A 26,145-nucleotide genomic window follows, 5' to 3' on the forward strand; every position below is an offset into this window, starting at 1 on the left:
TGGGGCTGCTTGCTTTGCGCCGTGCACTCTGGGGCTGGTTGCTTCTGCCTTGATTTCCCCTTTATGTAAGCACATCTCTTTGCTGACTGCTGCTTGTGCCCGGTTAAAAACCGGGGAATACCGAAGCAAAGAGTTCTCGGCGTTGCCTTTTTTTGCTTTCACGGGGGGTGGCTGTCTGTCTGTCTGTCTGTCTGTCTGCGTGCAGCGGCGTGGTTACCCATTTCCCCAGCAGAGAGTGGGCTGCACCAACACTGCCCTCAGCCTGAGAAAGTCACTGCCACTGGCTGTCACCCCGTGCAAGAGGAGCGTGGCAAGGTGGGAGCAGCCCCGCATCCAGTGCTCGGTGGGTGCTTGAAGCAGGCATCACCCCAAGGAGGGCAGAGCAGAGGAAGCAGAGGCTTTAATGCAGGAAAAAGCAGCAGGAGCAGCCTGGAAAATGCTTGTAACCCGCACGGAGCCGCGCTCACGCTCGCCCTGCAGCTTTCCCAGGGCCTTTTGCAATCTCCCCTTGCCGTGGAGGAAGGGTGGAGCCGCAGTGTGACCTGCACAGGTGGGGAAGGTTTGTGCAACGGGCTCGGTCGCCCTGGGCCATCGCCTCCGCACGGGGCCCCACTGCTTTCGCCTCCCCGGCTTCCTCCGGGCGCGCTGGCGGAGCGGTGTTTTCCTCCCTGCCACCTGCCTGCACCCGCTGACCCAGAAAAACAACCCTGGCACGGTGACAGCGGCAGGGGTGCCAAGAGGGGCGAGGCAGCACCTTCACCCCCGTTGCACGAGCAGGGCCGTGCTTGCATTGCACCCCCAAAGGCCCCGAAGGCCGGCTGTGCATGTGCCACGCGTGGTTTGCTCAGGGGGAAGCGCCGTGCGCTCGCCCCGAGCCCGGCCCTGGCCGCGTTTCGGTGGCAGGGTGACGCGCCGAGCGCCGGCCTTCCCATGCGAACGTTCTTACAAACTAAAAATAATTCGCAAAAAAAAAAAAAAAATGTTGGCAGCCGGGAGAGGAGCCCGGCCCCGAGTCCTCCTCTTCTCTGGGAGCAGGACGCTCGCTTTGCCCTACCCCGGCGGCTCTGCGGCGGATTTGGGGCGTGCTGGTGTCGTCCCCTCTACGGGGTTTTCTGCGTCCTCGTGGCACTGGGGGCTTGCGGGGGTCCCCAGGAGGATGTGGGGATGGGAGCGGCCCCCTGGGAGCCCTCGTGGTGCTGGGTTTGGCTGCAGGGCCCTTCCTTGGGGCGAAGGGAAGAGGAGGAGCGCGCGCTGCTGGCCGCCTGCCCCCGTCATGCGGAGCTCCGGAGAGGAGCTGCGCGCTGTAGCTCTTGGCTCGCGTCCCAGCGGCGAACCCCACGTGAATTGGAGGCACGGAGGGAGCTGACGGCTGAACCCAGCAGCCCCCGAGGAAGGAAGGAAGGGGGGGGGGGGGGGCTGCGTGGGGGCACCCGGAGCTGCAGGAGGGGTGGGTTGCAACCCCGGGGTGCTGTGAGTCCTGGGAGGGGGGTGAGGCTGGGAAACAGCTGTGCCCTGGCACCCAGTGTGCAGAGCGCTGGCTGCAGGGATGCTCGACTGCCTTTTTCCTGGCTTGGGGCACGCAGTGAGGAGTTGTTTTTCTGGCTGCTGGCCTGCCCGGCCTCCATCTCCCTCCCCCGGCGCACGCCTTCCCTCCCGCTCCTTCCTTTGTGCCGCTTTGGAGTTTGTTTTTTTTAAAAAAAAAGCTCAAACAAAACCACCCCTTTTCTGCCCAGGTTCGGCAGCGAATGGATGGAGGGGTGAGAACGGGGCTGCTGAGCCGAGACTGGGGCTGTGCAGGGAGCTCCCTGCGGGTGTTCAGGGCATCACACGTGGAGGAAGGATGCAACCTCTCCAGGAGCATCTCTGCATGCAGGGATGGAGGCTGCAGCTTGCCGGGTTGCTCCCATCCTCCCCATCCCCTTCCTCAGGGTGTTCCTGCACACACGCAGCTCCCTGCGTCTCAGAGCCAAGCAATTATATTCGGAGTCACTCGTGTTATTTTTGCTGATGCCTGAAATGCGTTGTTACAAACAGCACCGCGGCGCTACAAAATAAATCTCCAGCAGAGAGAAGCGAGGGGAGCTTCACCAAAGCCTTTGTTAGTGCGCCGACTCGCCATCTGTTAACCTGGCTTTTGGTGCAGGCAGCACAAAAGCAGGGCAGAGGCATTTGTATGAGAAAGTCGAGCGCTTTAATGAGCGGGCTCTCGCTCGCTGACTTCACTGCTGTGGTACGCGGGTTCTCGAGGGGGATCGGGGCCCTGTCTCCCTGAACAAAGTCACGTTGAAGGCAAACAATGCGAGCATCTCTTAACAGCAGTTGACTGCTGCTATAATCAGACTGTACAACGAGTTGCATGAATGCTGGTCCCTGCTCCTGTGTCTCGGTGGCATGCAGTGGGATGCTCCGGATGGATGGGGTGCAGGTAGTGAGCATCCCATTGTAAGGAGGTGGGTGGGTGCTGTTACAAGTCCCCATCTCCCACCCTGAGGTTTGCTCATCGCAGCCCATCCTTGTGCTGTGCTGCAGCCTTCCTCCCACCGAGCATCCTCCTCCTCCTCCTCCTCCTCCTCAGCGGGGCATGGGAACCATGGGGAGCGGGGAGGAGGCAGCCTTATCGCTGCCATCCTTCAAAATCGCTGATGTTGAGCAAGAATGCAGGGATGGCTGGAGCTGGGAGCTGGCTGGGGCTCTGCGGAGATGGGAGCGAGCGCCGCAGCCGCTCGGGCAGCAGGGGATGAGCTGTCAGCACCGTGAAGGAGGTCAGCGTTTTTTGGAACTGGAAGAGCAAAGCCAAGGGCTGAGAGCGGAGGGGAGGGGTCTTCTGGCTCAGGGTAATTTGTGTTGGTTCGTCAAATGCATCCGAAGCTTCCTCAGTGCTTGTGCAGCCTATGGGCCCGGGGTCACATCGCACCCCCTCCAGCCTCGGGGTGTGGGAGCTCGGCAGCGTTCAGCCTCTAGCTGTTATCTCCCTCAGCCTCCTATCACCCGGGCTGTAGCAATTAGAACTAATTAGCCAGAGACAAATGAAATCCCAGGCGGTTATCAAAGAGAGGAAGAGAGCCAGGTCAAACCCCGCCATGGGGCTGCGCTGGGAGCATCAGCTCCTACGGGCTGAATCTGGGAACGTGGGTGCAGGGGTTTTGCTGTGTAGGGAAACATTTGCCCTATGGATCGGGGCAGCTTTCCCTGCCTGGCACTGCAGGGCGTCCTGGCAATGCTGGGGCTTTGCTGGGGTTCCCCGTTGCATTGCTGCATGACGGGGCTGAAGCCTGCACAGATTCCTCCTGCAGCATTGCATTCGTCAGCACAAGCTCCCCGATGCTGTCGAGGCTGAGATTTGCACAGCGCAGGGTGTGGTTGTTCTCTGCCTATAAAAATAATATTTGCTTTTTTTTTTTTTTTTTTTTTTTAATTTGAGCCGCTTCACTACTTTAGGAAAACAATTAGTTCTCAGGCCGCAGCGGCTTTGTCCCTGCAGATGCATCCCTGTGCAGTGTCTTTTAATTCTAGCTTTCCTGCCCACCTCCTTGCTTCCAGCTCCTCTCATTCCTATGCTGCAGTGCCCGTGGTGAAGCATGGAGCTGTCTTGGCTGCGTGTTTTTTGGGATGCCACGGGTCCAGCGGGGCTGTCTGCGCGTCCTTCGGTTGCTGTTGTGCTTGCTCATCCCCTTCCCACCCGCATCCCCTGCAACCTGTGCTGGATGTGGCTGCTCTGGGGGTGGCAATGGGATGGTTGGCAGTGGGCGAGTCCCATTGCCTCCATCACTCCATCTGGGCTGCAGGACTGCTCCCTCCAACCCTGCTCTTGCAAACTGCTCTGTCCGACCTTCAGCAAGGTCTGCTCTTATGGAGGCAGAGGCAGCAGAGGTGGCAGAGCTCAGAGTCTGAGCTTCCAGAGCAATACTGGCGGGTTGTGGGATTTCGTAGCAGCAGTGCCACGCTGCAGGGTTAAGCGCTGCAAGGCTGTAGGAGCTTTGTGGTGAAAGTCTCCTGCTGCAGTGGGTGCTTTAGTCTGTCACCAGCTGGGTACTGATTTAGTTGGTCCTGTAGGGTTAAAGGGGTTCCCTGTGCAAGATGGGAGTGTCTTTAGTTTGCAGCGCTGAGGTGTCAGGGAGAGCTGCCTGCGGCTCCTTGGAGGCACTCCAAGGGTGTATAACATACAGGATTTCTGCCTGGATGACGGAGGAGGCTTTCACAGGCAGCAGATGAGATGTGGCAAGCCCTTCTCAACAGCAGGGCGCATTCCTCACGGTGCCCTCCTGCACGCTGGGGTATCCTCGTCCCCATCCCACTTGCTTTCCCAAAGGTGGGAGGCGCAGGATGCCCCTCTGTGTGCTGCTCCTCACCCAGCTGCACCTTGCTTTGTGTCCCGACAGCTGCTGTGACCCCGTGCACCTCGCCGCGGGTGCCCCAGGCCGTCCCCATGGACCTACGCATCGGGCAGCGCGTTGTCAAGCCCGGCTCCGACACGGCCTTGCTGGCCCTGAAGCACACGCAGCAGCTGCAGCACCAGCTCTTCCTCGCCAGCCTGCACCAGCAGCAAGTGGAGCAGCTCGCCCACCAGCACGTCAGGGTATGGATACTTTTAAAAATATATATATTACTTTTTTCCCCACAGCTTGTGGTGCCATTTGTGTGCCACATAGAACCATAGAATGGTTGGGTTGGAAGGGACCTCAAAGTTTCCCTAGCCCACCCGCTGCCCTGGGCTGCTCCCACTTCTCCATCAGCCACCCAGGGCCCCATCCGTGGCCATGAGCACCTCCAGGAATGGGGCACCCACGCTTTTTTGGGCAGCAGTGCCAGGGCCTCACTGCCCTCTGAGCAAAGCATTTCCTCCTCACATCTCACCTCAGTCTCCCCTCTTTTAGTTTAAGCTGTTTCCCCTTGTCCTGTCGCTATCAGACCATGTAAAAAGTTGCTCTCCCTTCTATTTGTGGGCTACTTTTAAGCACTGGAAGAAGGCTGCAATGAGTTCTCCCCAGAGCCTTCTCCAGGCTGAACCTTCCCTGTCCTGTCAGCCTTTCTCCATAGCAGAGGTGCTCCAGCCTCTGAGCATCCTCATGGCCTCCTCTGGACTGAGCACCTCTGGAGACCAAGACGTGTCTGGTTTGCTGCAGTGCAACAACGTGTCCTTGTCAGCACACTGGGCTTCCAAAAATGGTGTATCAGTCTGTTGCAGAGATGCTCCATCCCCATGGCACAGTGCCTCAGCTCCCCTGGTGCTGATGCTGCCCTCTCCTCTGGCAGGTGACCATGGAGGCCCCGCACCGTGAGGCAGAGCCTGGGCAGCAGGAGCAGGAGCTGCGGCAGATCCTCAATAAGGACAAGAGCAAACGAAGTAAGAGCCTCAGTGTTTTCTGGCATGTGGCATCTCTGCCTGAGGAGGTGATTCCCCAGAATCAGGGAGACCAAGCTCGTAGGGAGTGAGGGTGAAGCAGCTTATAGCAGGGGCTCAGCAGGCAGTGCTGCCCTTACCCAGGCCACGCTCTGCATGCTCTTGGTCTGAGCATCTCAGTCCTGAGCATCAAAGAGCCACGCTTCAGGAAGAGTGTGGGGAAGCCTGGCTCCTTGTGAGCAGTGAGCTGCACCCAGCAGCTGCACCCTGGGACTCTCTGGCCAAGATTTGTCCTTTGTGTCCTTCCTGTTGATGCCACCCAAGTGGTGGCAATAGATCCCTGCTTTAGTGTTACACTCTGCCCAACACCTACTGCAGCGCAGCAGCCCAAACGGGCAGTGCTTGTGCTGCCCCATGCACAGGACAAGGCACAAATTGCCCTCCAGAGCTGGCAGACCCCAAGCTGGAGCACAGGAGAGGTCAGGGGGTGCCGGGTGTTGGGCAGGAAGGTTTGCACCGTGCAGGAGGGCAAAGCTGCCTCTGCTGCAATCTCCATGCGCCATCTAGTGCCTGCTGCAGCACGAGCTTGCAGGAGCTCGCTGAGCTTTTGGAGGTACAGAGCTCTTCAGAGCTTTGAGTGCAGCTGTTCCCTGTTTCCATGAGCCTGCTGCCCACCTGCCCTTTGAGTCTGAGCTCTCTCAGGATGCTGATATTTTTCCAGTGATATTTTTCCTGCTGAGGTGCAGGATAGGCAGAGCCACATGCCATCAGCTCAACATGTAACGCCTGCAGGTGCTGTGGCCAGCACAGTGGTGAAGCAGAAACTGGCTGAGGTCATCCTGAAGAAGCAGCAGGCAGCAGCTTTGGAAAGAACCAGCAACCCCAACCCTCCTGCTATGCCATACAGGTAAAACAAGAGCACCCCGGGTAGCCTGACCCACAAAGAGCACAGCAGCTGCTCGGGGCCCTGAAAACATTTTTGGTGGTGGGTTTGGATGAGTCAAAGCATTGCTAAGCATCTCGGCAAAGAGGGAAGAATCTCTGATGAGGCTTCTCCCCATAGGTCTCTGGAGCCTCTGGATCCTGAGGGCCCTTCCCCTCCTGTACTCAGCACCTTCCTGTCCCCGGTCCCTAGCACCTCTCTTGACCCCCCCGAGCATTTTCCACTGCGGAAGACAGGTAAGGCTGGGGGCCAGCACCATCTCCCTCCTGCCATAATACCATGGAGCTTGCTCCCAGGGGATGGCTGGAGCTGAGAAGAAACCAGTCCAGCTTTGCCTCTACCCATGGTGGGGCTGGGACTGACTGCCCTGTCCCCTCACAGCATCCGAGCCCAACCTGAAGGTGCGTTGCAAGCCCAGGAAGTGCCTGGACCGCCGCAAGAACCCCCTGATGCGGAAGGAGAGCGCTCCCCCCTCTCTGAAGAGGAGACCACCTGAGACCATTGGTGAGGGCTTTGCCTGGCTGGGGAGAGCTTGGGAGCTTGGAGAGGCTGGAGCAGCCTGGGGTCGTGTATAATGCCTGCTGTGGGGCTCCAAGGGAGAAACTAATGTCTCAGAGGCTTGGCACGTTATTGGTGCCCTCTGTGGGGCACAGCCTGTGGGAGCAAGCTCTGTGTTGTGATGGTGTGGGGTGGACAAAGCAGGGAGGGATGTTGCTGCAGCTGTATCATGCTGATTTTTGGGCCCTTGATGGACCTACAAGGCTGGAAGCATGCAAGGTCCTGAGCAAGCACAGCTGGCTAGGCTTCCTCCACAGCTGACTGCATCTCCAGCTTGCCACGTGGCCAAGGGGAATTTTGCCTCTAGGAGGCAAACTGGGGAATTGCTGGAAGGAGGGAGAGCGTGGCAGGGTTGAGGCGGGAGGATGTAGCCCTCTCGGGGTACAGGTGCCCATTTTCCCCTTTTCTCTTCGCTCACAGATTCCTCCCCAAGCAGCAGCAGCACCCCCGTGTCCGGCTGCAGCTCTCCCAACGACAGCCTCCCTGCCGAGCACGGAGCCCTCCCCTCTGCCTCCAGCATGGCCCACGAGGTGAGCTCCTCAGCTTTGCTACCTCACTGCCATCCCAGGCTCAAGATAAGCTAGCATCCTCCCTGGGGACCCCACTTCTGCACTGAGCTGCCCTTAGCCCAGCTGTCCCTGCGTGATGGGACCCTCTGCCCAGCGTGGTGACCTGCTGCCCTCCTCTGCCAGCGTGCACTGGTGCTCTCCTAGTCCATGTGCTGTCCCCATATGGGTCCCTGGTGCCCCTGGCCCTGGGTGTTCTTGCAGGTAGCTGGGACTTGGTCGCCCATTTCTGCTGCTTGTCCCACGCTGAGCTCTGCAATTCCCAGAGCGGGAGACTGATGGATCGTGTTTGGTGCAGGCACCCCTGGCCCAGCGCCTGATGATGCAGGAGAGCTCCCTGGCCCAGTTTGCCCTGCAGAGCGCAGCCTCCCTTCCGGCCATCACGCTGGGATTGCCGGCCACCACTAGCGCCAGGGTAGGTGACCAGGTTGTAGGAATCCCCCCCCAGATCTGGGCAGAGGGTTCCTGCAGGGCAGGGGAAGCCCTTTTGGTTTTTTTGGTCTTGAGGTTATCGGGTGGGTGCCAGCCATATGCTGGCTCCAAGTAGTCCGAGGCTGCCTGTGGGTAATGGGGAGGACGTGCCATCCCCTCTCAGTGCTGTGTCCCATTGCTAATCCAGCCCTCCTCTCTGCAGGGAGATGCGGATCGTCGCCCTCTCTCTGGCTTGGCGCACCGGGTGCCTGTGCTGAACGGGCCTGTCCTCACAGGGACACACTCACCCATGTTCATCCCAGCTGGCTTGGAACAGCACGAGGCTGGGAACCCCTTGTCCCCTCGGCTCCAGCCCGTCATCATCCTCGAGCCCTCAGTCACCCACGCTCCACTTGTGGCAGGTAAATGTTGAGCTTGGGGCAGGCACTGGGGCAAGAAGCACTCAAGGCATAGCACTGAGCTTCCCTTGGGGCAGGCAGTTTTTTTTGGTTTCCCATTTCTCTTGCACAAGCTGCAGCTGAGGAGGTGGAGGATGCTGATCTCAGTGTCTGCCCAGTGGACAAAGCAACACCTCACCTCTCCTTTCTCTCCCCTACAGTGCCAGGTCTGGGGACAGTCCCCTTCTCCTTCGCCCCGTCGCTTATCTCTGCAGAGCGCCTGTCGCTCCCAGGCCACCACAAACCACTGGGCAGGACCCGCTCGGAGCCCCTGCCCCAGAACCCCAAGGCCATCCAGCAGCAGCTGGTGTACCAGCAGCATCACGCCCAGTTCCTAGAGAGGCTCAAGCAGCAGACGCACCTGGGCAAGGTGAGCACGGAGCTGCAGCATGGGGTGCAGGAGGCACTGGGAGAAGGATGCTGGCAGGATGCAGGATCACACAGCCCTTTCTGCAGGGCAGCAAGTACCTGATTGATACCCAGGGCCAAGCCTGCATGCTGCTGCCTCGCAGTGAGCTCGAGGGGCTGTGCTCAGCTTCGTTGGCTCCCATGTCTGTCATTCCCGGGTTCTGGGGTGCCCTGCTACCCCCAGGCTCCTCAGCCTGCCCTGTCCCCATCGTCTCTCTGTGCTCACTTGTCACCCCTCTGCTTGCAGCGCATGGCCAAAACCAGCGAGAAGCCCCGGCTGCGACAGATCCCTTCCTCAGAGGACATGGAGGCAGAGGGGACAGAGGCTGGGGCTGAGAGCAGCGAGCAGGCGAGGGCACGCGTGGAGCCCGCACGGCCAGGGAGCAGCGGGAAGGAGCCTGAGAGGCCTCAGAAGATGCTGCAGCCTCAGGAGGAGCTCGTCCTCCAGCAGGTAGGCGAGGACTGGGGGGGATAGGGCTGTAAGAAGTGGAATTCCCAGCCTCCATCCCTGCATTTCAGAGCACTTCTTTTCTACATCTCTCAGCACCACGTGAGGCTTCGCACAAACCCAGCAGCGTCCTGGTCATGGGAAAGTTCAGCTCAGACCCAGAGATCTCTGTAAAGGGTTGCTGGGTGGGTAGGGATGCAGGCACCACATCTTTCCCTTCCTCAATCCAGGGGCAATTTGCTAGGACAGCCACCTCTGGTGCCAGCAAGGCTGGGCATCGTCCCCATACTGCTGCACCTTGCATCAGGGCTGCCCAGCACTGCAGGACTGAGCCAGCAGAGAGCAGCACACGCTGCCTGATTCATGCCAGCTCTTGCAGAGCAGCTCCAAGTCCTCCAGCGTGGAGGGAGCTGTCACACCCAGATGCTCCAGAGACAAATGTCCTTCCTAGAAAGGTGCACATCACCCGATGCTGGGTGATGCCATGCTTACTGCCACCTCCCTCCATCAGGCCTATCTCTGGGACCCCTACCAGCGTGTGCAGCACCAGCTCCTCAAGCGGCAGCCCCTGGCTGACTCCCCCATGGTCCCGACCATCCTCTCTGGGCACAGACCTCTCTCCAGGGCACAGTCATCTCCTGCCACCGCGACTGTCTCCCTCCCTGCCCAGGACACGACCTCCAAGGCGCTCTCCCTGCCGGTGCAGGAGCAGACCACCAAGCCCCACTTCACAACAGGTAGGACACAGCCCCTGGTGGGGGTGCTCAGGGGCAGTTGAGTGTCACTCCCAATCTCTCCTGGATTCCTAAATTCCTGGGAGCACCCTGACTGGCTGCAGAAGGAGCAGAGGAAGGCACGAGAGTTCCCTTTTCCTTTTTTAAGGAGCCTTTTCCAACCAGAATTTGCCCTTCTGGCCCCACAGTTGCCATGTTGCTCATTACAAGGGATTGGTTTAGCTTTCTTAAGCGTCCAAGACAGCGTGTGCATCAAAAATCTTGGGGCAGAGGCTCCCCTGGTTTTGATAAAGGTATTTTCAGTCATACCAAATAATTAAGGGTGTTTTGGGTCCCAACCACAAGGCCAGCCCTGGAAAGGAGTAGCATTAGGGGTTGGCAGCACTGAGAGCTGGGCATCCAGTCCAGTCTCAGGACAACAGCTCTGCTCGGACGTCGTTGCAGGGCTGGTTTATGACTCGGTGATGCTCAAGCACCAATGCTCCTGTGGCGACAACAGCAACCACCCAGAGCACGCGGGTAGGATTCAGAGCATCTGGTCCCGGCTGCAGGAGAGGGGTCTGCGCAGCCAGTGCGAGGTGAGGAGCAGGGGAGGGGGGTGCTGCTCCCACCTCCATTCCTTTTGTTCCCAGATCTTCCCAGCTTGTTGACCACCACTACCCAAGCGAAAAAAAGGTCTTGGGAGGGGGCTTGCATTCGGCTGTTGCTGACACAGGTGTGACCATGCCCATGAGTACGCCGCGCTGGAAGATGGGCGCAGTCCCCGCTGAGATAGGAATGAGGTGTTTTGCCAGCTTGGGGGGGACGTCAGTGTCAGCTCCCATCTGTTAAAAGGCTTGCCCTCATATAGCAGGACTGATTTGGTCCAGAGAGGGTTCTACAAATATAGGAAAGCAGTGCTGGTGAAAACAGTGCTGGTATTTCCTGCCTGCCCCTCGCATGCCTGGGAGGGGAACACGTGTCCCATCCCGGAGCGACCCGGTCACAGCCCCTGTGCCTTGCAGTGTCTGCGGGGACGCAAGGCCACCCTGGAGGAGCTGCAGTGTGTCCACACCGAACGCCACGTCTTCCTCTACGGCACCAATCCCCTCAACCGCCTGAAACTGGACAATGGGAAGCTGGCAGGTGAGCCCCCATCCTCACTCCCATGCTGTCCCTGTGCCGTGGTGTCCTCGTCCCGCACCGTTCCCTGGCTCCGTGGCTCTGAATCCTCCTTGTCCCTTCCTTGCAGGGATTCTGTCGCAGCGGATGTTCGTCATGCTGCCCTGCGGAGGGGTGGGGGTAAGTGCTCGTTCCTTGCTCGGGGTGTCTTTGGATGGGGTTGTTCTTTTCTGGCCCCTCTGAGGGGTCTCTCTCGTGGGCCTGAGTGGGGAGGGAGCTCCCAAAGCCATTGGGCTGCGCTCAGCCCCCACCTCTGTGTGTCTGTGGGGTGTCCCGAGAGAGCTCGGAGCCTTGAGATGGTCGGGGTAGAGGCTGGTCTCTGGCCTCCCTGTAAGGAGAATGGACTCAGCCCAAGCAGCAACAGCCTGCATGTGGACACAGGGAAAGTGTCCCAGGCTCCCACAGATGGGAGCAGGACATCATTGTATCAGCTTTCCAGTATCCTTGGGAGGATCAGGCCCTTTTCAGACCCTTCCCCCAGGGAACCCGGCTACCACAAACCCCTTACAGCCACATCTGAGAGCCAGGGCCTTTAGGAGGGAGCAGGATCGTGGGACAGGTGGGATCCCAGCCATGTGCACAGCATCCCACGTCCCAGTGGGACAGCCAGGGTGCAGCGTGGGCTTCCACCAGGGGCATGGACAGTGGCATGGGGACAGCACTTTCCACTTCTCTCCAGACACTTCTGTGGCCTCTCCTCTCAGAGCTTGTTGCCCTGGTTTCTCTCCATTCATTGCGTTCTCCTCTCTTCCTCTCTCCCCCGTCTCTGTCCTTTTCTCTCTCTCTTTCAGGAAGGGTCTCACTCCATGCCTTCCTGCTGCCTCTTCTGGTTCTTCTCCTCTCCTTGCCCCCACTGCTGGGCACCAGCTCTTCTCAGCCTCGTTTACATCCACTTTCCCTGCTCTGCCTCCCCCCCTGCCCTCCTCTCGCCCTGCCTGAAGGCGGGGGCCTGGAGCTGCCCCCTCCGTGGGCAGAGGGGAACCTTTGAGTTGCACACATGGAGTTGATCAGAAGAGACTTGAGTTTTCCGGCTCTGGCTCGGCCCTTGACGCGATCCTGATCAAACCAAGATGTTTGGTTAAACAATAAAATAAGATAAAGAAGGTAACGAGCGTTTTCTCAGTCACTCCTTCCTGCCCCTGGGTGCAGGGTGAGATGTTCCGTGTGCAGAGCTTTCCTGGGGAACGGGGCAAGGAGCTGTTACCCTGACCGCTGTCCCCAGGCAGCCACCACGGAGCCGAGGAGCTCGCCCCACGGTGTGCAAGGCAGCCTGGACTTCATCCTCTGAGCAGGGTGTCTGGCAGAGAGCGTGGGTTCTCCAGCTGAGGTGCCCCGTCCCCATCCCTGTCTGACAGCTCCCTTGCTTGCAGGTGGACAGCGATACCATCTGGAATGAGCTGCACTCCTCCAACGCAGCCCGCTGGGCCGCGGGCAGCGTCACCGAGCTGGCCTTCAAAGTGGCCAGCAGGGAGCTGAAGGTAGGTGGGGGCCGGAGGGGCCCCGAGGTCCCACCAGCAGGCACTGACCATGGGTGGCTTGCTGGGGTGTGATTTTGGGGGCAGCAGTGATGATCTCCTCGTGGATTTATTTTTTTTTTTTGTCCCCAGAATGGTTTTGCTGTGGTGCGGCCGCCCGGACATCACGCGGATCCATCCACTGCCATGTAAGGGATCCATCCCCATCCCAAAGGGGTGGTGTAGAGGAAGCCCCAGAATCCAGGTCAACGCAGTGTTATCACGGGGTGTTAACATTAATTATTCCATATGAATGGCCCCAGGACCCTTCTGTACCCAGACCAAGGGGGGAGGGGAGGCAGAACCCATCCTTTGGTGTGGGGAGGGTGCTCAGGGGGTCAGGGTGCTGACCGGCTGCACCTCCCTCTTTGCAGGGGGTTCTGCTTCTTCAACTCGGTGGCCATTGCCGCCAGGCAGCTGCAGCAGAAAGGGAAACTCAGCAAGATCCTCATTGTGGACTGGGTAAGTTGCTCCTGTCCCCCAGCAGGTTCCCGTGCTTCCCCAGGATATCCCTGCCCTGAGCTGGGGCTAGGCCTGAAAACAGAGAATCGTCCTTGGGGTCTGGCTGCAGGAACGTGGCTGGGACTCCCCTGGCATGTCAGGATGGGGGAATGGGACCAGATCTGGGGACAGGGGAGCCTGAAGCAGGGCAGGGATCCGGGTGCTCTTAGCTCCATTAGGCCGCTGGGCGGCTTCGAGGCTGTAAGCAGGAGCACTCACACCACCCCTCTCTCCCTGTAGGATGTTCACCACGGCAACGGGACCCAGCAGATCTTCTACAGAGACCCCGATGTTCTCTACATCTCTTTGCATCGTCACGATGATGGAAACTTCTTCCCTGGCAGCGGGGCTGCTGACGAGGTAAAAACACGGACAGGCCCCAAGATCCGTGCAGCTCCGCTCTGGGGCAGCCCCTTGCTTCAGTGCTGGGGGCTTTCCTGCAAGCAGGAGACCCTGAGGTGTCCAGTCCCTCCAGCACCCGGCAGAGGTCTCCGTGGAAGCTCATCTCCATTGCTTTGACTTAACGCAGGGTTGGGGTTTCCTGTTCCCAGAGCGTAGGACGTGGTGAAGTGTGGGGCTGCCCGCCCCTCGCTGATGGTTGGGAGGATGGAGAGGGGGATCTGGCCCATGCAGGGGTGGGGAATGAATCCCCACAGGCCGCATCCAGCCCTTCACCATCATCCTTGCCCTCCCACAGGTTGGTGCTGGCCCTGGTGAGGGATTTAATGTCAACGTAGCCTGGACTGGAGGGCTTGACCCCCCCATGGGTGACCCTGAGTATCTGGCGGCTTTCAGGTACTGCTCTCTGCATTTTCCCCCAGCTTCAGGCCGAGCCAGCCCTTGACGCCTCTTACTACTTGTTTTGTTGTTCTTTTTTTCAACCTAACAGGACGGTGGTGATGCCGATTGCGCATGAGTTCTCCCCCGACGTGGTGCTGGTATCGGCTGGCTTCGATGCAGCCGACGGCCACCCACCACCCCTGGGTGGCTACAAAGTCTCTGCTAAATGTAAGGAGGTGCAAGCAGCACCGTGAGCTCTTCCCATTGCCCGGCCGGGCTCTGGAGCTGGCAGCTCCCCATGGAGCACAGGGACAGCTCCGGGTTATTCTGGCACAGCAGAGTGGGGGGTTCTTTCCCCGTTATGTTGGGCAGGGGGGCTGACGACTGCCCCTTGGATTTCCTGGGCAGGTTTTGGCTACATGACGAAGCAGCTGATGAGCCTGGCCGGGGGAGCCATCGTCCTGGCACTGGAAGGCGGCCACGACCTCACGGCCATCTGCGATGCGTCCGAAGCCTGCGTGTCAGCCTTGCTGGGCAACGAGGTGAGAGCTGGGGGTCCCGGGGGGGGGGTGGGGGCCTGTGTCCCAGTGGTGGGGCTTTGGAGAATCTGTGCTCCCTGTCCGGTTGTTGGGACCCGTTGGGTGCACTGGGAATGATGGGAACAGGGTGGAAGTGTGGGTTGTGGCTGTGAGCCCAGCCCTAGGCACAGCTCTCTCCCTTTGACCCCCCTCCCCTCCCCCTGTCTCTTCCCTTTGGCAGCTGGATCCTCTTCCAGAAGAAAGCATGCGGCAGAAGCCCAATGCCAACGCCGTGCGCTCCTTGGAAGCGGTGATCCAGGTCCAGAGTGAGTGTCCTGCAGCCGGGAGGCTGTGTTAGCATGGATGGCCCAAGTGTTGGCATTCCCTCCTCTGTCCAGGGCAAACCACCCAGGGAATGCTGCATGAAGCACCCTGGTGGAACCCTCCACCGTCCTCCTCCTCTCCAGAGGGTGGTGATGCCCCATACGTGCACTCACGTGAGAAGCCACCTGGGCCACCCCCGCCCCAGCACCTGTCCTGATCTTTGCTTCCCCTGCAGGTAAATACTGGGTGGCCGTGCAGCGCTTTGCCTCCAAACTGGGCTGCTCCTTCCTGGAGGCTCAGCACCACGAGGCAGAAGAGGTGGAGACGGTCACGGCCTTGGCCTCCCTCTCGGTGGCTGTGATGGTGGAGAAGAGGTGATGCTCTTCATCGGTCCTGGGATGCGTGGGTGGCCCTCATTCCATGCACCAAGCTCTTGGGGATGCTTGGAGTCACAGGGATGGCAGCTGCTGGGAGCTCTGGGCAGTGCTGGATTTAAAGTGGTCTCAGGGAGTGGGAGGTGGATACTGTGACCGTTTTCTTTGCTGGAGCTCTGGTCCTGTAGCCCTCTCATCCCAGGCAGCAGGACTAGAAGCTGGATGTGCCAGGTGATCCCTCAGTGCTGAAAAGAAGGCGTTGCGTTGGGAACTGCAGGTCTCATCTCACCTACTGTATTTATTCCTCCAGGCCACAAGACGAGCCTATGGAGGAGGAGGAGCCCATGAACCAGTGATGAGCGGTGATGTTCTCTGCTCCCCTGCTTCCAGGACGTGGTTGGACTCTTCCCGAGCCCAGTGCTCGCTCTTCACTCCTGGCTTCCCATTTGCCACTCACTCCCTGAGTCACGGTCCTGAAAGGGGCTGGACCTTTGGCTGCCACCTCTGCGGGGCGTCCAAGAAAGGATGCTCCTGCAGCCACCCAGGAGACGGCCTCCTGCTCGGGACAGATGGAAAACAACCACCTCCCTCGGCACGGCGCGGTGCTGCCACCCTGGACTGTGCCTGCAATCAGTCCCCGACCTTCAGAACCCAAAATGTCTCTTGGGGACGCGCAAGAGGCCACCACCCCTCTGCTGCAGACCTGCCCTTCTCCTGGGATCTTCCTCACGCTTGGGGAACGGGTGGGTGTTGGTATGGATGTTGTGGCCGCGCCATCAGAACTGCACCCGGAGCTCCTCTGCAGTCAGCCGTCCCTTGGGGAAGCAGCCCTGTGTCTTGCTTGAGAGGGACGGGCTCTCCAAGGCCTCCTCAGTGCTCCTCTTCCTCTCCGGTAGGGCACAAGATGGGAGGGAGCGTGCCAGTGCCGTGGGCTGCGACCTCGTGCTGCACGAGAAGCGTTTGGAAAGCGTTGGATGATGCACCCATTGCTTTGCAGCTGGGGAAGAGCAAGGGCCAGAGTGCCCGCAGCGCCCGGGATTGCACCCGTGGGACATCCTAACCACTAGCCAGAGAGCGAAGCCTCTGGGGCCGGGGCTCTGATTTTGCACTATATACATATGAGATGTGCTAATGTGAACCTTACGTACTCTTCTTCCCACGGGAATTTTGGGGAACAAACCCCTCGTCGTGTGGACGTCACCCAGGTGCCTTGAGCCCTTTTCCAGCGACCCGCTGGCCTGAGGATCTGTGTGTCCCTGCAGACCCCGGCTGTCTTCCCCTGTCCCCTTGGAGTAAGTGGCACCTGGTGCCCACCCTCCTCTGGCTGCACCCACTTGGGCTCCCGTTCTCCAGCTGAGATCAGATCGAGTCTTGGTCGCCCTCTGCTTGGAGCTCAGCTCCCCAGGGACCCCCCGAAGTTCCTGTCCCCGTCTGGGTTGTATTGGGATGACAGAGGTGGGGTCAGCCCTCCCCAAACGCTGTGTCCATCCGGATTTGCCTTCTTTCCCCTCTCATCGTACTACAACAGAGCATCCTCACTCCAAGAACCTCATCCTTCCCTGTGTCCCCCCCCCCCCACCCCACCTTGGGCTCTGGGTGTCACAGCTGGAGAGGAGGGGATGGACAGGGTGCAGAGCTCAGGGGGGGCTGCCAGGCTCCATCTGCAGGCACAGGGAGGAAATTTTGTATAAAAAAAAAGGAAAAAAAAGGAAAAAAAAAAACCAAACAAACAGACCTTGGAAGAATAAACATGTATGTGTCTCAAACTGCCCAGAGCTTTGGGGGAGGGTGTGTGTGATGTCTCGGGGCTGGCGATGGGTGTGGGATTCACTGTGCCACTGCGCTCCTATGCACCATGGGTGCCCTCCATGGCAGCTGCTGGCACCGGAGGGGGACAGCACATGGCAGCGGGTTGCAGAGCACCCCCAAATCTCTCCCTGTCTTCCCTGGAGCCCAGCAGGGTGGATGCTGTTCCTCCATCCCAGGGGGCAGGGAGCAGGACCTGCTGCTTCTCCAGCCTTGGGGGTGCGTGAGCGTGTCCCCAAACCAAGGCCGGTGCCACCCCCCAGGCTGACCCTACAACCCCTCACTGCACTGAGCCCCCTGCAGCCCCACTGCCTCCATCCACATCCATCCCCATTTCTTCCCCATGGATCCCTGGTGGACTCGTGCCACATTGGAGCCATTGAGGGCCACCACCATGGGTACAGCCCATGGCGGGCAGAGGGAACGTTGCCTGGGCTTTACCCTGAACCCAAACTCGGTGCCGGGGGTGCCCTATAGCCCAGGCTCCATCTTTGGTGCAGCCACTGGGGGAGGTGCCCCAACAAACAGCCTCCTTCCTCCTCGCTTTGGGATTTCAGCCATCCCTGCGGTGTTATCCGCTTTCCTCCGCCTGTTAGCAGGGCAAGAAACCAAAAGCGGGGGGAGAAAGCTGTAACTCAGCTCACGGATTGGAAACGGGGAACCCTCCCAGCTGCCAGCGGAGCTGCACCGGATCCTGACCTGGACCCCAACCCTTCAACCTTGGCAGGGGCACCCGGAACCGACACCGAAATCCATCGGGTTCGCTGCTGGGGAGCATCCCCACGGTGCTGAGCTCACGCAGGTAAGCCAGCATCCCAGGGACCACAGCCCCAACCTGCTCCTTCCTAATGGCCACAAATGGGGCTGGGGGGTCCCACAATGGACATCTCTGCGCCATCCCCGTGGAAATGTTACAGATGATAGCACAATTTTTAATAATTTTTACAAGGATGCTTTGGAAGCTCCAGTCTCTGCTTAACGAAGAGGTATTCCCCTTCATTTTTAAAGCACGTTTTATTTTTTTTTGTGAAGAAAACGGGGGTATTCCTAAAGGTGGATTCGTTCTCCGCATGGTGCTGCCGATAACGCCACCCGTGGCTGTAATTTTAACAGAATTTTGCCTTTTTGAAGAGCATCCCCATCTTTCCAAGGGCTGCGTTCGGCTCCCGGGCTTGGGGAACCCATTTGTGTTGCGTGTAAAAGCAGAGGGTTCTACTGGAGGAAAAGGTGACATGAGCCCCCTGGCCCCCACCATTGGGTTCCCCGGTGTGCAGGAAAGCTGGGTGGCTGATGGAAAGCCTTCCTGCTGCTTGGAACACACCTCTCCCATTCATCGGGGCTGCACCCTGCCCAGCCTCGCTGCTGTGGGTGACAGAGGCGGCCGAGCACCCACACGTGTGGGTCGGAGTGGGGCGGGCACGTGGCTGCGCCCACGGCTGCGGCGTTTCCTTAGGAAACAAAAAGCTCCAAGCCCGGAGAACTGTCCCGCGTTGGGGAATTGCTTGGCAGGGGATGGCTGCTCGCTCCGGGGCAGCGCAGACCCAGAGTGTTCTCCCCACTGCTGCTCACGAAGCAGAACCACGCGGCTCTTTGCTCCCTGCTCGTCACGGGGCAGCTCACACCTTGCAGAGTTGATGCGCCCGGCTCCGGGCTCGGGTCCCAGCCCCACGCTCTGGGTGGGAGGGGGCTGCCCGGGAGCTGCTGATGGGGGAGGTCGTCGGCTCCCGGGGACCTGCGGGGAGAGGGGGGGGGGGTCAGCCCGAAATCACTGCGGGGTCGTGCAAACCCCGTGGCAGTGGGGGATCCAGCTTTGGTTACCGTCTCCTGCGCGGGTGTTTGGTTTTGCCAGCGTTCCCCAGACCTCGCATGGGAAATGCGCCCGCAGCCGCTCCTGCGAACGGGGTTTGCGCCGCAGCAAATCGCAGCTTTAACCCCAGCACGGCTCCGTGGGAGCGCAGGGAGAAGAAAAAGCAGCTGGGCGTCCCCGTGGGGAGGGCAGCACTGCCCCATGGCGACCCGTCCCCTCTCCAACCCCGTGCCCTGGAGCGGTGACACCAGACGGGACCCCCGTGGGCAGGAGCAGGGCATCCCCTGCAGGGTCATGGTGAGGTCCTGGGGTGGGCAGAGCTCCTTCCTCCCTGCTTTGCTCCCCGCTTTTCTCCTTGCACAGTGGCTGAGCCTTTTAGCTCTGCAGAGGAGCTCGGAGAGGAATAAATCACACCTCCCCCCCCCTCCATCCCATCCCATCCTTGCAGTGTGATGCTTCAGAGCTGGAACTGCAGCACGATGCTGGGCTTGGGGCTGCGTTCAAGGCTGGCAGTGGGGACACAGAGGGAACAACGTCCCCAAAGCACGAGCAGCGAGCAGTCCCGCTGCTCTGAGCTGTGAGGTTATCACTAGGAAATAGGTTGGGACGTGGGCAGGGCTCAGGTGATGGGGTCCAGGGGCTACATTCCAGCACGGAGCACTGGGAACCTCAGAGCTGCCCTCAAACCAATGCACGAGTGCGTCACCACACATAGAAAAGGGCAGGCAACGCAGAGCCCCTCTCCTTAGCGCATCTCCCTCAGCCCCCAGCTGCATTGGGGTGACTGTGGGGATGAAACGCGGGCTCGGTTCAGAGGAATTCCTCGGAGCTAAGTGAACCCAGCTGAGAGGCAGCGAGCGGGATGGGGACGCGGCAGCGCTGCGGTGCGGGCAGGGCTGGCTGTGATTGGAGCGCTGCTTCCCCTTCCACTCACCCTGCCTGGCGATGGCTCCTTCCGACTTCAAAAGAAAGGTGGAAGGATTTTGTTGTTTTTGGTTGTTTTTTTTTTTTTTGCTGGGAAGAAGCTTTTCTAGCAGTGAAACGAATGGCGACCTGTCCCCGTCCTTGCGCCTCTCCCATGGCTCTGAGGAGGACGGTGTCACCCCTTGGGTGACAAACCCGGCTCATTTTGGGCTCCTTGTGGGCTCTGCCCCTTCATGGCACCCGCACGTGGCTGAGGGGCAAAGCTGTCGGCGAGCTGAGCCCTGGGGCTTGGGGTGTGAGATCCCTCCCGTGGGGCAGCAGCTCCTCCCCAAAGCCCCCATGGCTCCGTCCTATAGATGCCCCAGCAATGCCACGCAGGCTCTGCGCTCACAGGAGAGAACTGCAGCCCTTGGAGGAAAAATCCACCCTCTGAGCCCACCCCGTGCTGCCTGCCGGAGCAAGGAGCACGTTCCAGCTCTGGGAACAGCAACCAAACGCTTCTGGAGCAAAGGCACATCCCAAAGCGCAGCCGTGGGCCCTCCTGCACAGCTCCTGGCTGCACACATCCCTTCCCAGCCCTTGGTTTCGCTTTCTGCTTGATGACCACCAGGCAGGCGCCGTGTGCCCTAGGACACCGCTGTGGCATGGGCTGCTGCGCCAGCACTGCCCTCATGCAGCCCCCGCAGCCACGAGTTTGGGCACAGAACTGCTCGGTTTGGGGCTCAGCACGAACCTGGGGCCGTTCCGAGCCGGTGACAGCGTGTCCACGGGCTGACCCATGTCAGGGCTTTGGGGAGTGCTCCGTGAGGACGGAATTTTCCATCCCCATCACGACCAGCGCAGCCGGGGCAATGTGTTTGCAGCCCGGCCCTGCGCACTGGTCTGGGTGGGCAGCGTCCCACATTGGGATCGTGGCTCTTAGCCACCCCAGCAATGGGATCCAATGGGAAACACGATCCCCGGGCACAGATTTCGCAGCATTCGGGCAGTTCCTCGTCCCTTGTGTAGAACCAAACTGGGGTGGATGCTGCGGCTCCATGCAGAGAAGGGCACAGATGAGCCCCACGGTGCCTTCCTGGAACAGACACCGCTTTCAATGCACGCTCTGAACAGAGCTGAACAGGGAACAGAGCTCTCCCCGAGCTCCTTTCATGCCCCGACGCGTTAATACCGTGCGACGAGACGTATTTATAAATAAAAGAAAATGAAACATCCGCCCGGCAGAGCAGGCTCCGAGCGAGAGCAACGGTCCCCAAAGGGAAGATTTATCCAAGGTCTTTCAAGATAGACAATTAAGCGAGGGCGACGCGAGAAAGACGATAAATCCGGGGAGACAAATGAAGGGCACGGAATACCACCCTCCCAGCTCCGCCGGCCTCCCCCCGCCCCCCCCCTCCCCGCTTTCTGCTTCCAGCCTCGCTTTCTCCTCCAGCAGAAAAGAAACCATTTTCATGTGCCGAGAGCCGTGAGCTGGGGGGACTTCAAACACGGTTTTTCTTGCCCGAGGGCTCCATCCCTCTTTCCCCGGATGATGGCTCTCGCTTAACGAGGGCACATCCCCATCCAGCTCCTCCAGCGCCCTTTGATATTTAATAGGCTGACTTCCATTCGCTGCTTTCCATTATAGCATTACGGTCCCGTTGCAAGCGCCGGGTTAATTCACCTATGGGAGAGGGCGAATGAAGGCTCCCCAGCGCCGGCACCGCTCCCCTCTTTTTATTCTTTGCTCTGCAAATCCTCCTCCCGTCACCCAGCCCGAGCGGCAGCCGCTAATTGGCAGCGAGTGCTGCTGCAGGTTGGCACAAAGCGGGCTGTTATCCATGCAGCACGAGGATGCTCTGCCTGCAGGCGAGCTGCGGGGCCGCCGGGGATGGATGCTAAGGGTGGGCGATGAGCGCGCCCAGGGCACCACGCGAGGGATTTCATGGGGAGGATTTTCTCTTTGAAAGGTCTTTAGGATCGCTGAAGGTCTTTCATTCCTCTGTTTATCGTGGGAGCATCGGTCCTGCCAAGCACTCGGCTCAAATGTAGAGGTCTGGAAGTCAGTGGCTGCACCCTGCGCTGCCCACCAGCCCACACTGCAACCAGTGGGAGGGGACCCTCAGCAAAAAGCCCCAAAGTCCTCAAGGGAAGAGCTCAGGGCATTGAGAAGGTGCTCCTCAGCATGGGCTCCTCCTGCAGCTCTCCACGCTCCGGTCACGTTTCCATCTCTCTTGTGAGCAAAGAGGGGCAGAGCTGCGCTGTGCAGCCCCTCGGCATCAGCTGCATCCTCTGGTACTTGGGGGCGGCATCCCAGAGCCCCACATTTGGGACCTCGTGCCGGGGATTCCCCCAGGACGGGGAGCAAGGGTTCATTCGTGAAACGAAATCCCGACGGGAGCACTCTCCGTCTTCAGCCGCCGTTTGCGCCTCCGTCCCCGGAGCTGCCCTGAAATTGGGACTGTTCAGCAGCAGGACTCACCCAGGGTCCCTGCCTGGGCATCGCTGGGGCCGCTTCCCAGCCTGGCAATGTCTCAGCAGGGACAGTTCTCCCCCTTTCCCTCTCCGTCCGCTCTTTCAAGATGTGAGGATGAGGCAAAGAGGAGGACTTTGCCCTCCAGCTTCCCCCAGTTGCACCCTAAAGACAAAGGCAATGGGAACCGATGGCACTCAGTGACACGGACAGAGATCCCACGGGCACCACATTCTGTGCTTAGGAATGGGGCCGTGCATCATTTCAATCCCCTTTTCTGGCCCTTCATGGCCATAACGCAGCCATAGCTTTGGGCACAGCTCTGCCAATTCATATTGCAGCTCCAATAAGGCCAACCAGGAGAAGTGGCACCTAAGGAGGGTGCACTGGAGAGACCAAGAAAAGAAAAAGAATTTTTTTTCCAATGGGTGGCCAAGAAGATGGAGTCCCTGCTCCTCTTCCAGTTGGCTTCCCCAAGCACCGGGTGGGCTCTGACCCCAGCACCAGAGCTGGGATCCAGAAATGCCGAAGGAAAACCCAATCCTGCTTTAGGGATAGCAGAGACCAGGATGCTGAGACCCAGCGGGACGAGCCGGGTTTGTTGCAGCACGCGGAGCACGGAGGGGAGCGGGCTGGGAGATGTACAGCGGGATGCGGGATGCAGGACGCGGGATGCGGGAGCAAAGGACGTGCATGCTGCACCCTCGCCATACGTACCCCGGCTCAGTGGGACGCGGACATGGACCAAGCCCCTTCCATCCTCCAGACGGAGAAGGCGTAGCTGAGCCTCTCGTGGGCCAGGTAGTTGCAGCTGGCGATCTTGTGGTCCAGCTCATCGCTCTGCAGCACCTGGTACAAGAAGTCTATGTAGCGCGCCGCCAGCTTGAGGGTCTGGATCTTGCTCAGCTTGTCGGAGGGCAGCGTGGGGATGATTTTCCGCAGCTCCGCGAAGGCGTCGTTGAGCGACTGGGTCCTCTGGCGCTCCCGCACGTTGGCGATCACCCGCTGCGTGTGCACGTCCTCGAAGGACGGCGGCACCGGGCTGCGCTTGCTGCGCTTGCCCTGCGGCGAGGCGGCTCCGCCGTCCTCCAACGCTTTGCCCGCTTGGCTTCGCTTGCGGAGGCATTTCTTGTGCAGCCGCTCGCCTTCCTCCTCGCTGGTGACCAGGCTGCCTTCGGGAGATTCCGGGCACATGTTTTCCTCCTTCATCTCCTTGCCGGCCACCAGCTGTTGGGACCCAGGAGCCTTTCCCGGCGCGCTCTCACGTTGCGCGGGGCATCGGCGGAGGCAGCGCCGAGCATCCGTCCTTCGGCCTCACCAAACTCCTCCAGAGCCCCGCCGAGCCCTCCAAGGAGCTCCGTTGATTTTTCCTTTGGGCGACGGAGAGGAGGGCGTTCGGATAACTTTGGGGAAAGGCTTTTGCTGATAGGGCGAGGAGGAGCGGGGGCGGACCAGGCGCAGACCAATGCAGCGGTGCAAGGTAACGCAAACAGCAGTGGAGCTTATGGGTTCCAGATTTCCTCCCTCCCTCCTCCACCGACACCCCCAAGCCCTCCGGCACAGATGCTCCTGCCTGCTGCCCGGACGTCAAGGGTCGTCGCCTATGCCAACGTGAACACCGGCCATGGAGGTCAAGGGAGGCCGATTTGGTTTTAGTCTTAACTTTGAGACCCTACAAAAGCCCACCAGAAGTTTTCATCCGTCCAGCATGGAAGCGAAGACTTTCGTCCATGATGTGGTCCAGTGGAAGCATGGAGCAATGGATGCCCCGATGAGCAATGAGGGATGTGCTCTTCGCCCAATGGGAGACGTGGCACTGGTGGGCATCCATTGCTCTTGAGAAATAGCATCGCTCAAAATGGGTTTGAGGTTGCACCCACCCACCCATCCGCCCACTCACCCACCCGTTTCTCTTCCCCTATCTGCAGTTCTAGGCGTCCTGTGTAGCCCCCGTGATATGGATGTGACACGATGCCCATCCTGCTCCGCATCCCTCTGAAATAAGTGCTGACTTGGGAGAGGACAGCGTCTTTGCATGCACCCAACTGAGCCTTGAGGAGCCTCCAGCAGCATCTCCCCACCGACCCTGTACCCCACAGGGCACCTGGCCTGGAGCTGAGCTTGGGTTTCTGTGCACACCGTGGGGCAGGGAGGAGACAACGTGACGACGTGGTTAAAGCCCTCAGCCAGCTCTGCTCGTGCATGGGCCCCACCACGGAGAGTGAGAGGAGAGCAAGATCTATAGGGTCAGCGAGGTGACAGCGGAGTGAAACGTGGGGATTTGTGGCTTGCTGAGCTCAGCCTTGTGTTGCTGAGTCGTAAATCCCCTTCTGAAGACACCAGGCTCCCTCCTTGGCTTCATTGCCCGCTGCTTTTGGCAGCTATCGCAGGTAGGGAGGGCGTGATAGGTCCAGACCCTGTTCCTGGCTGGATCCACAACCAGTTCAGCTCCTGATTTCCAGGGGAAATCACATTCTACTGGGAGTGGGAGTGGGCATCCCCACCACGTTCGCGCATGGAATCATGGAGTCATTAACTTGGGAAGGTCCTCCAAGGCCAACAATCCAACCCCAACCCACCCCCACCACGCACACGAACCCTCCCCCCCCAAGTGCCACATCTCCCCGTTTCTCGAGCACCTCCAACGCGTCGGCTCAAGGAAGGTACACACATCTGCAGAAGGAAACCTCAGTTCATTCTGCCCATGCACACATGCCCAAACCCAGCAGCCCTCGCAGCATCCCCTTGGCTTCCCAATGATCCCCCACCAAAATCCTGCCTTCCCCCCCCCGATACAAGCACCGCGGGGATGCTTTTCTCTTATTTAAGGGCTTTTCACATCCTTCCACAAATTTCTTCCCTCCCCCTCCCCTCCCCCAAAAAAAAACCCTTTGAATGGGAGCCAGCAGATCGCAGTGAGGCCGATGAGGAGCGGTTGATGGGATGGAGCCCAGTGGCTTTGCTTGGCAGCTTCAACGCGCTGCTCACACGCGAGGCGTCGTCAACGAGAGCGGCCAATATCGGCTGTTCCTCATGCGGGAAGACAATAGATCACAGGGGCCTGGGAAAGCGAGAGAAAACAAAGGGCGAGAGAAAAATCCCCCCCCCTGGGGAAGGGGAGAATTCAGGCAGATCCCGGCCCCTCTGATCCCGCGCTTGGAGGAACGGGCTGAGCTCCGCGGGAACGGGACGGCGGCCAATTGACGCCAGCTGGGGCACGGGCTCGTGCCTGGCTTTTGTTTGTTAATTTATTTTTTAATTAATACTTTTTTTTCTTTTTTTTCTTTTTTTCTTTCTTTCCCGAAAAGAAGAAGTTCAATTCCGTTTCCATCCCCTGCCGGAGCTCCGGGGCTGTCGCCGATATCCCTGAGCGAACGGGTATCGATGGGCTTGGATCCCTGCTCCCTGGGGCTTTGTCACCCACGATTGGATGCTTGGTTTGGGGAGCGTGGGTTTCTTTTTTTTTCCCCTCGACATTTCAATTCGTTCTTTTCGGGGCGCGTTGCTGGAAGAGCAACGGGTAGGAAGCGTCCATGGGAAGGCCACGCGTTGCCAAAACGGTTTCGAGAAGTTTTGGGTTTTCTTTCCAGCTCCCTGGGGGGGTGGGGGGTGGACGGATCAGGAAAAAAATTCAGACCTTAAAAATGCAGGGAGGAAAAAAGAAAAAGAAGCCTGGGTCGTTGGGTTCAGCGAGGTGCCACCCGATGGGATGAAGGGTTGGGTTTCTCACCGAGTCCCAGCCCCCTGCCCCTGCCCACCTCCCCCTGGTCCCATCCATTCCCACTTGGGGGGCAGGATGTGGATGTCCTGGGGTTGGGTTGCTGGGGTTGTGGGAAATGCTCGGCACTTTGGGAAGAAAGAGGTGAAAAGAGGGAAGAAAGAAATGGCACCAAATGAGGCAACTGAGCCGAGGTTTCCTTAGAGAGGGGCTGGGGTGTTCCCTATAAGCACCTCTTCCTCAGCCCGAGCCGATTTCTGCCTCTAGGTGCCTGCAGATGGAAGAGCCATAGAATGACAGAATAGGTTGGGTTGGAAGGGTCCTTGAAGAACATAGAACCATAGGATGGTTGGGTTGGAAGGGTCCTTGAAGGTCATAGAACCATGGGATGGTTGGGTT

At 59.4% G+C, this 26,145-nt stretch overlaps 2 protein-coding genes across 13 annotated transcripts in view; one reads left to right on the top strand and one right to left on the bottom strand.

Moving 5' to 3' along the window:
- HDAC7 (histone deacetylase 7) overlaps positions 1-16,809 on the top strand; it is a 66,557-nt gene extending 49,748 nt beyond the window's left edge. For 8 of the 12 annotated variants that reach the window (XM_021379101.1, XM_021379103.1, XM_021379097.1 and 5 more), the window contains 24 exons: positions 4,380-4,576; positions 5,254-5,344; positions 6,134-6,248; positions 6,405-6,520; positions 6,666-6,788; positions 7,263-7,372; positions 7,707-7,823; positions 8,043-8,241; positions 8,439-8,647; positions 8,933-9,136; positions 9,645-9,870; positions 10,312-10,445; positions 10,872-10,992; positions 11,099-11,148; positions 12,399-12,506; positions 12,636-12,691; positions 12,917-13,004; positions 13,284-13,403; positions 13,741-13,838; positions 13,933-14,051; positions 14,232-14,365; positions 14,583-14,667; positions 14,901-15,039; positions 15,350-16,805. In XM_021379101.1, the coding sequence (XP_021234776.1) occupies positions 4,380-4,576; positions 5,254-5,344; positions 6,134-6,248; positions 6,405-6,520; positions 6,666-6,788; positions 7,263-7,372; positions 7,707-7,823; positions 8,043-8,241; positions 8,439-8,647; positions 8,933-9,136; positions 9,645-9,870; positions 10,312-10,445; positions 10,872-10,992; positions 11,099-11,148; positions 12,399-12,506; positions 12,636-12,691; positions 12,917-13,004; positions 13,284-13,403; positions 13,741-13,838; positions 13,933-14,051; positions 14,232-14,365; positions 14,583-14,667; positions 14,901-15,039; positions 15,350-15,395 (3,005 nt within the window). In that variant the 3' untranslated portion in view covers positions 15,396-16,805. Of the gene's footprint in view, positions 1-4,379; positions 4,577-5,253; positions 5,345-6,133; positions 6,249-6,404; positions 6,521-6,665; positions 6,789-7,262; positions 7,373-7,706; positions 7,824-8,042; positions 8,242-8,438; positions 8,648-8,932; positions 9,137-9,644; positions 9,871-10,311; positions 10,446-10,871; positions 10,993-11,098; positions 11,149-12,398; positions 12,507-12,635; positions 12,692-12,916; positions 13,005-13,283; positions 13,404-13,740; positions 13,839-13,932; positions 14,052-14,231; positions 14,366-14,582; positions 14,668-14,900; positions 15,040-15,349 lie in introns of all 12 variants that reach the window. The other 4 variants (XM_021379108.1, XM_021379107.1, XM_021379106.1 and 1 more) reach the window with 2 other exon arrangements.
- LOC110389228 (twist-related protein 2-like) lies at positions 22,538-23,237 on the bottom strand. Its single transcript, XM_021379217.1, has one exon. It carries the CDS (start codon positions 23,235-23,237, stop codon positions 22,752-22,754), a length of 486 nt encoding a protein of 161 aa, XP_021234892.1. The 3' UTR covers positions 22,538-22,751.

The sequence above is a fragment of the Numida meleagris genome, chromosome 32 (assembly GCF_002078875.1).
Source record: "Numida meleagris isolate 19003 breed g44 Domestic line chromosome 32, NumMel1.0, whole genome shotgun sequence".
In the NCBI taxonomy this organism is placed as follows: Eukaryota; Metazoa; Chordata; class Aves; order Galliformes; family Numididae; genus Numida; species Numida meleagris.

Excerpts from the sequence above, each read along its gene's own strand:
- LOC110389228 (XM_021379217.1), bottom strand. The coding sequence starts at position 23,237 with ATGAAGGAGGAAAACATGTGCCCGGAATCTCCCGAAGGCAGCCTGGTC.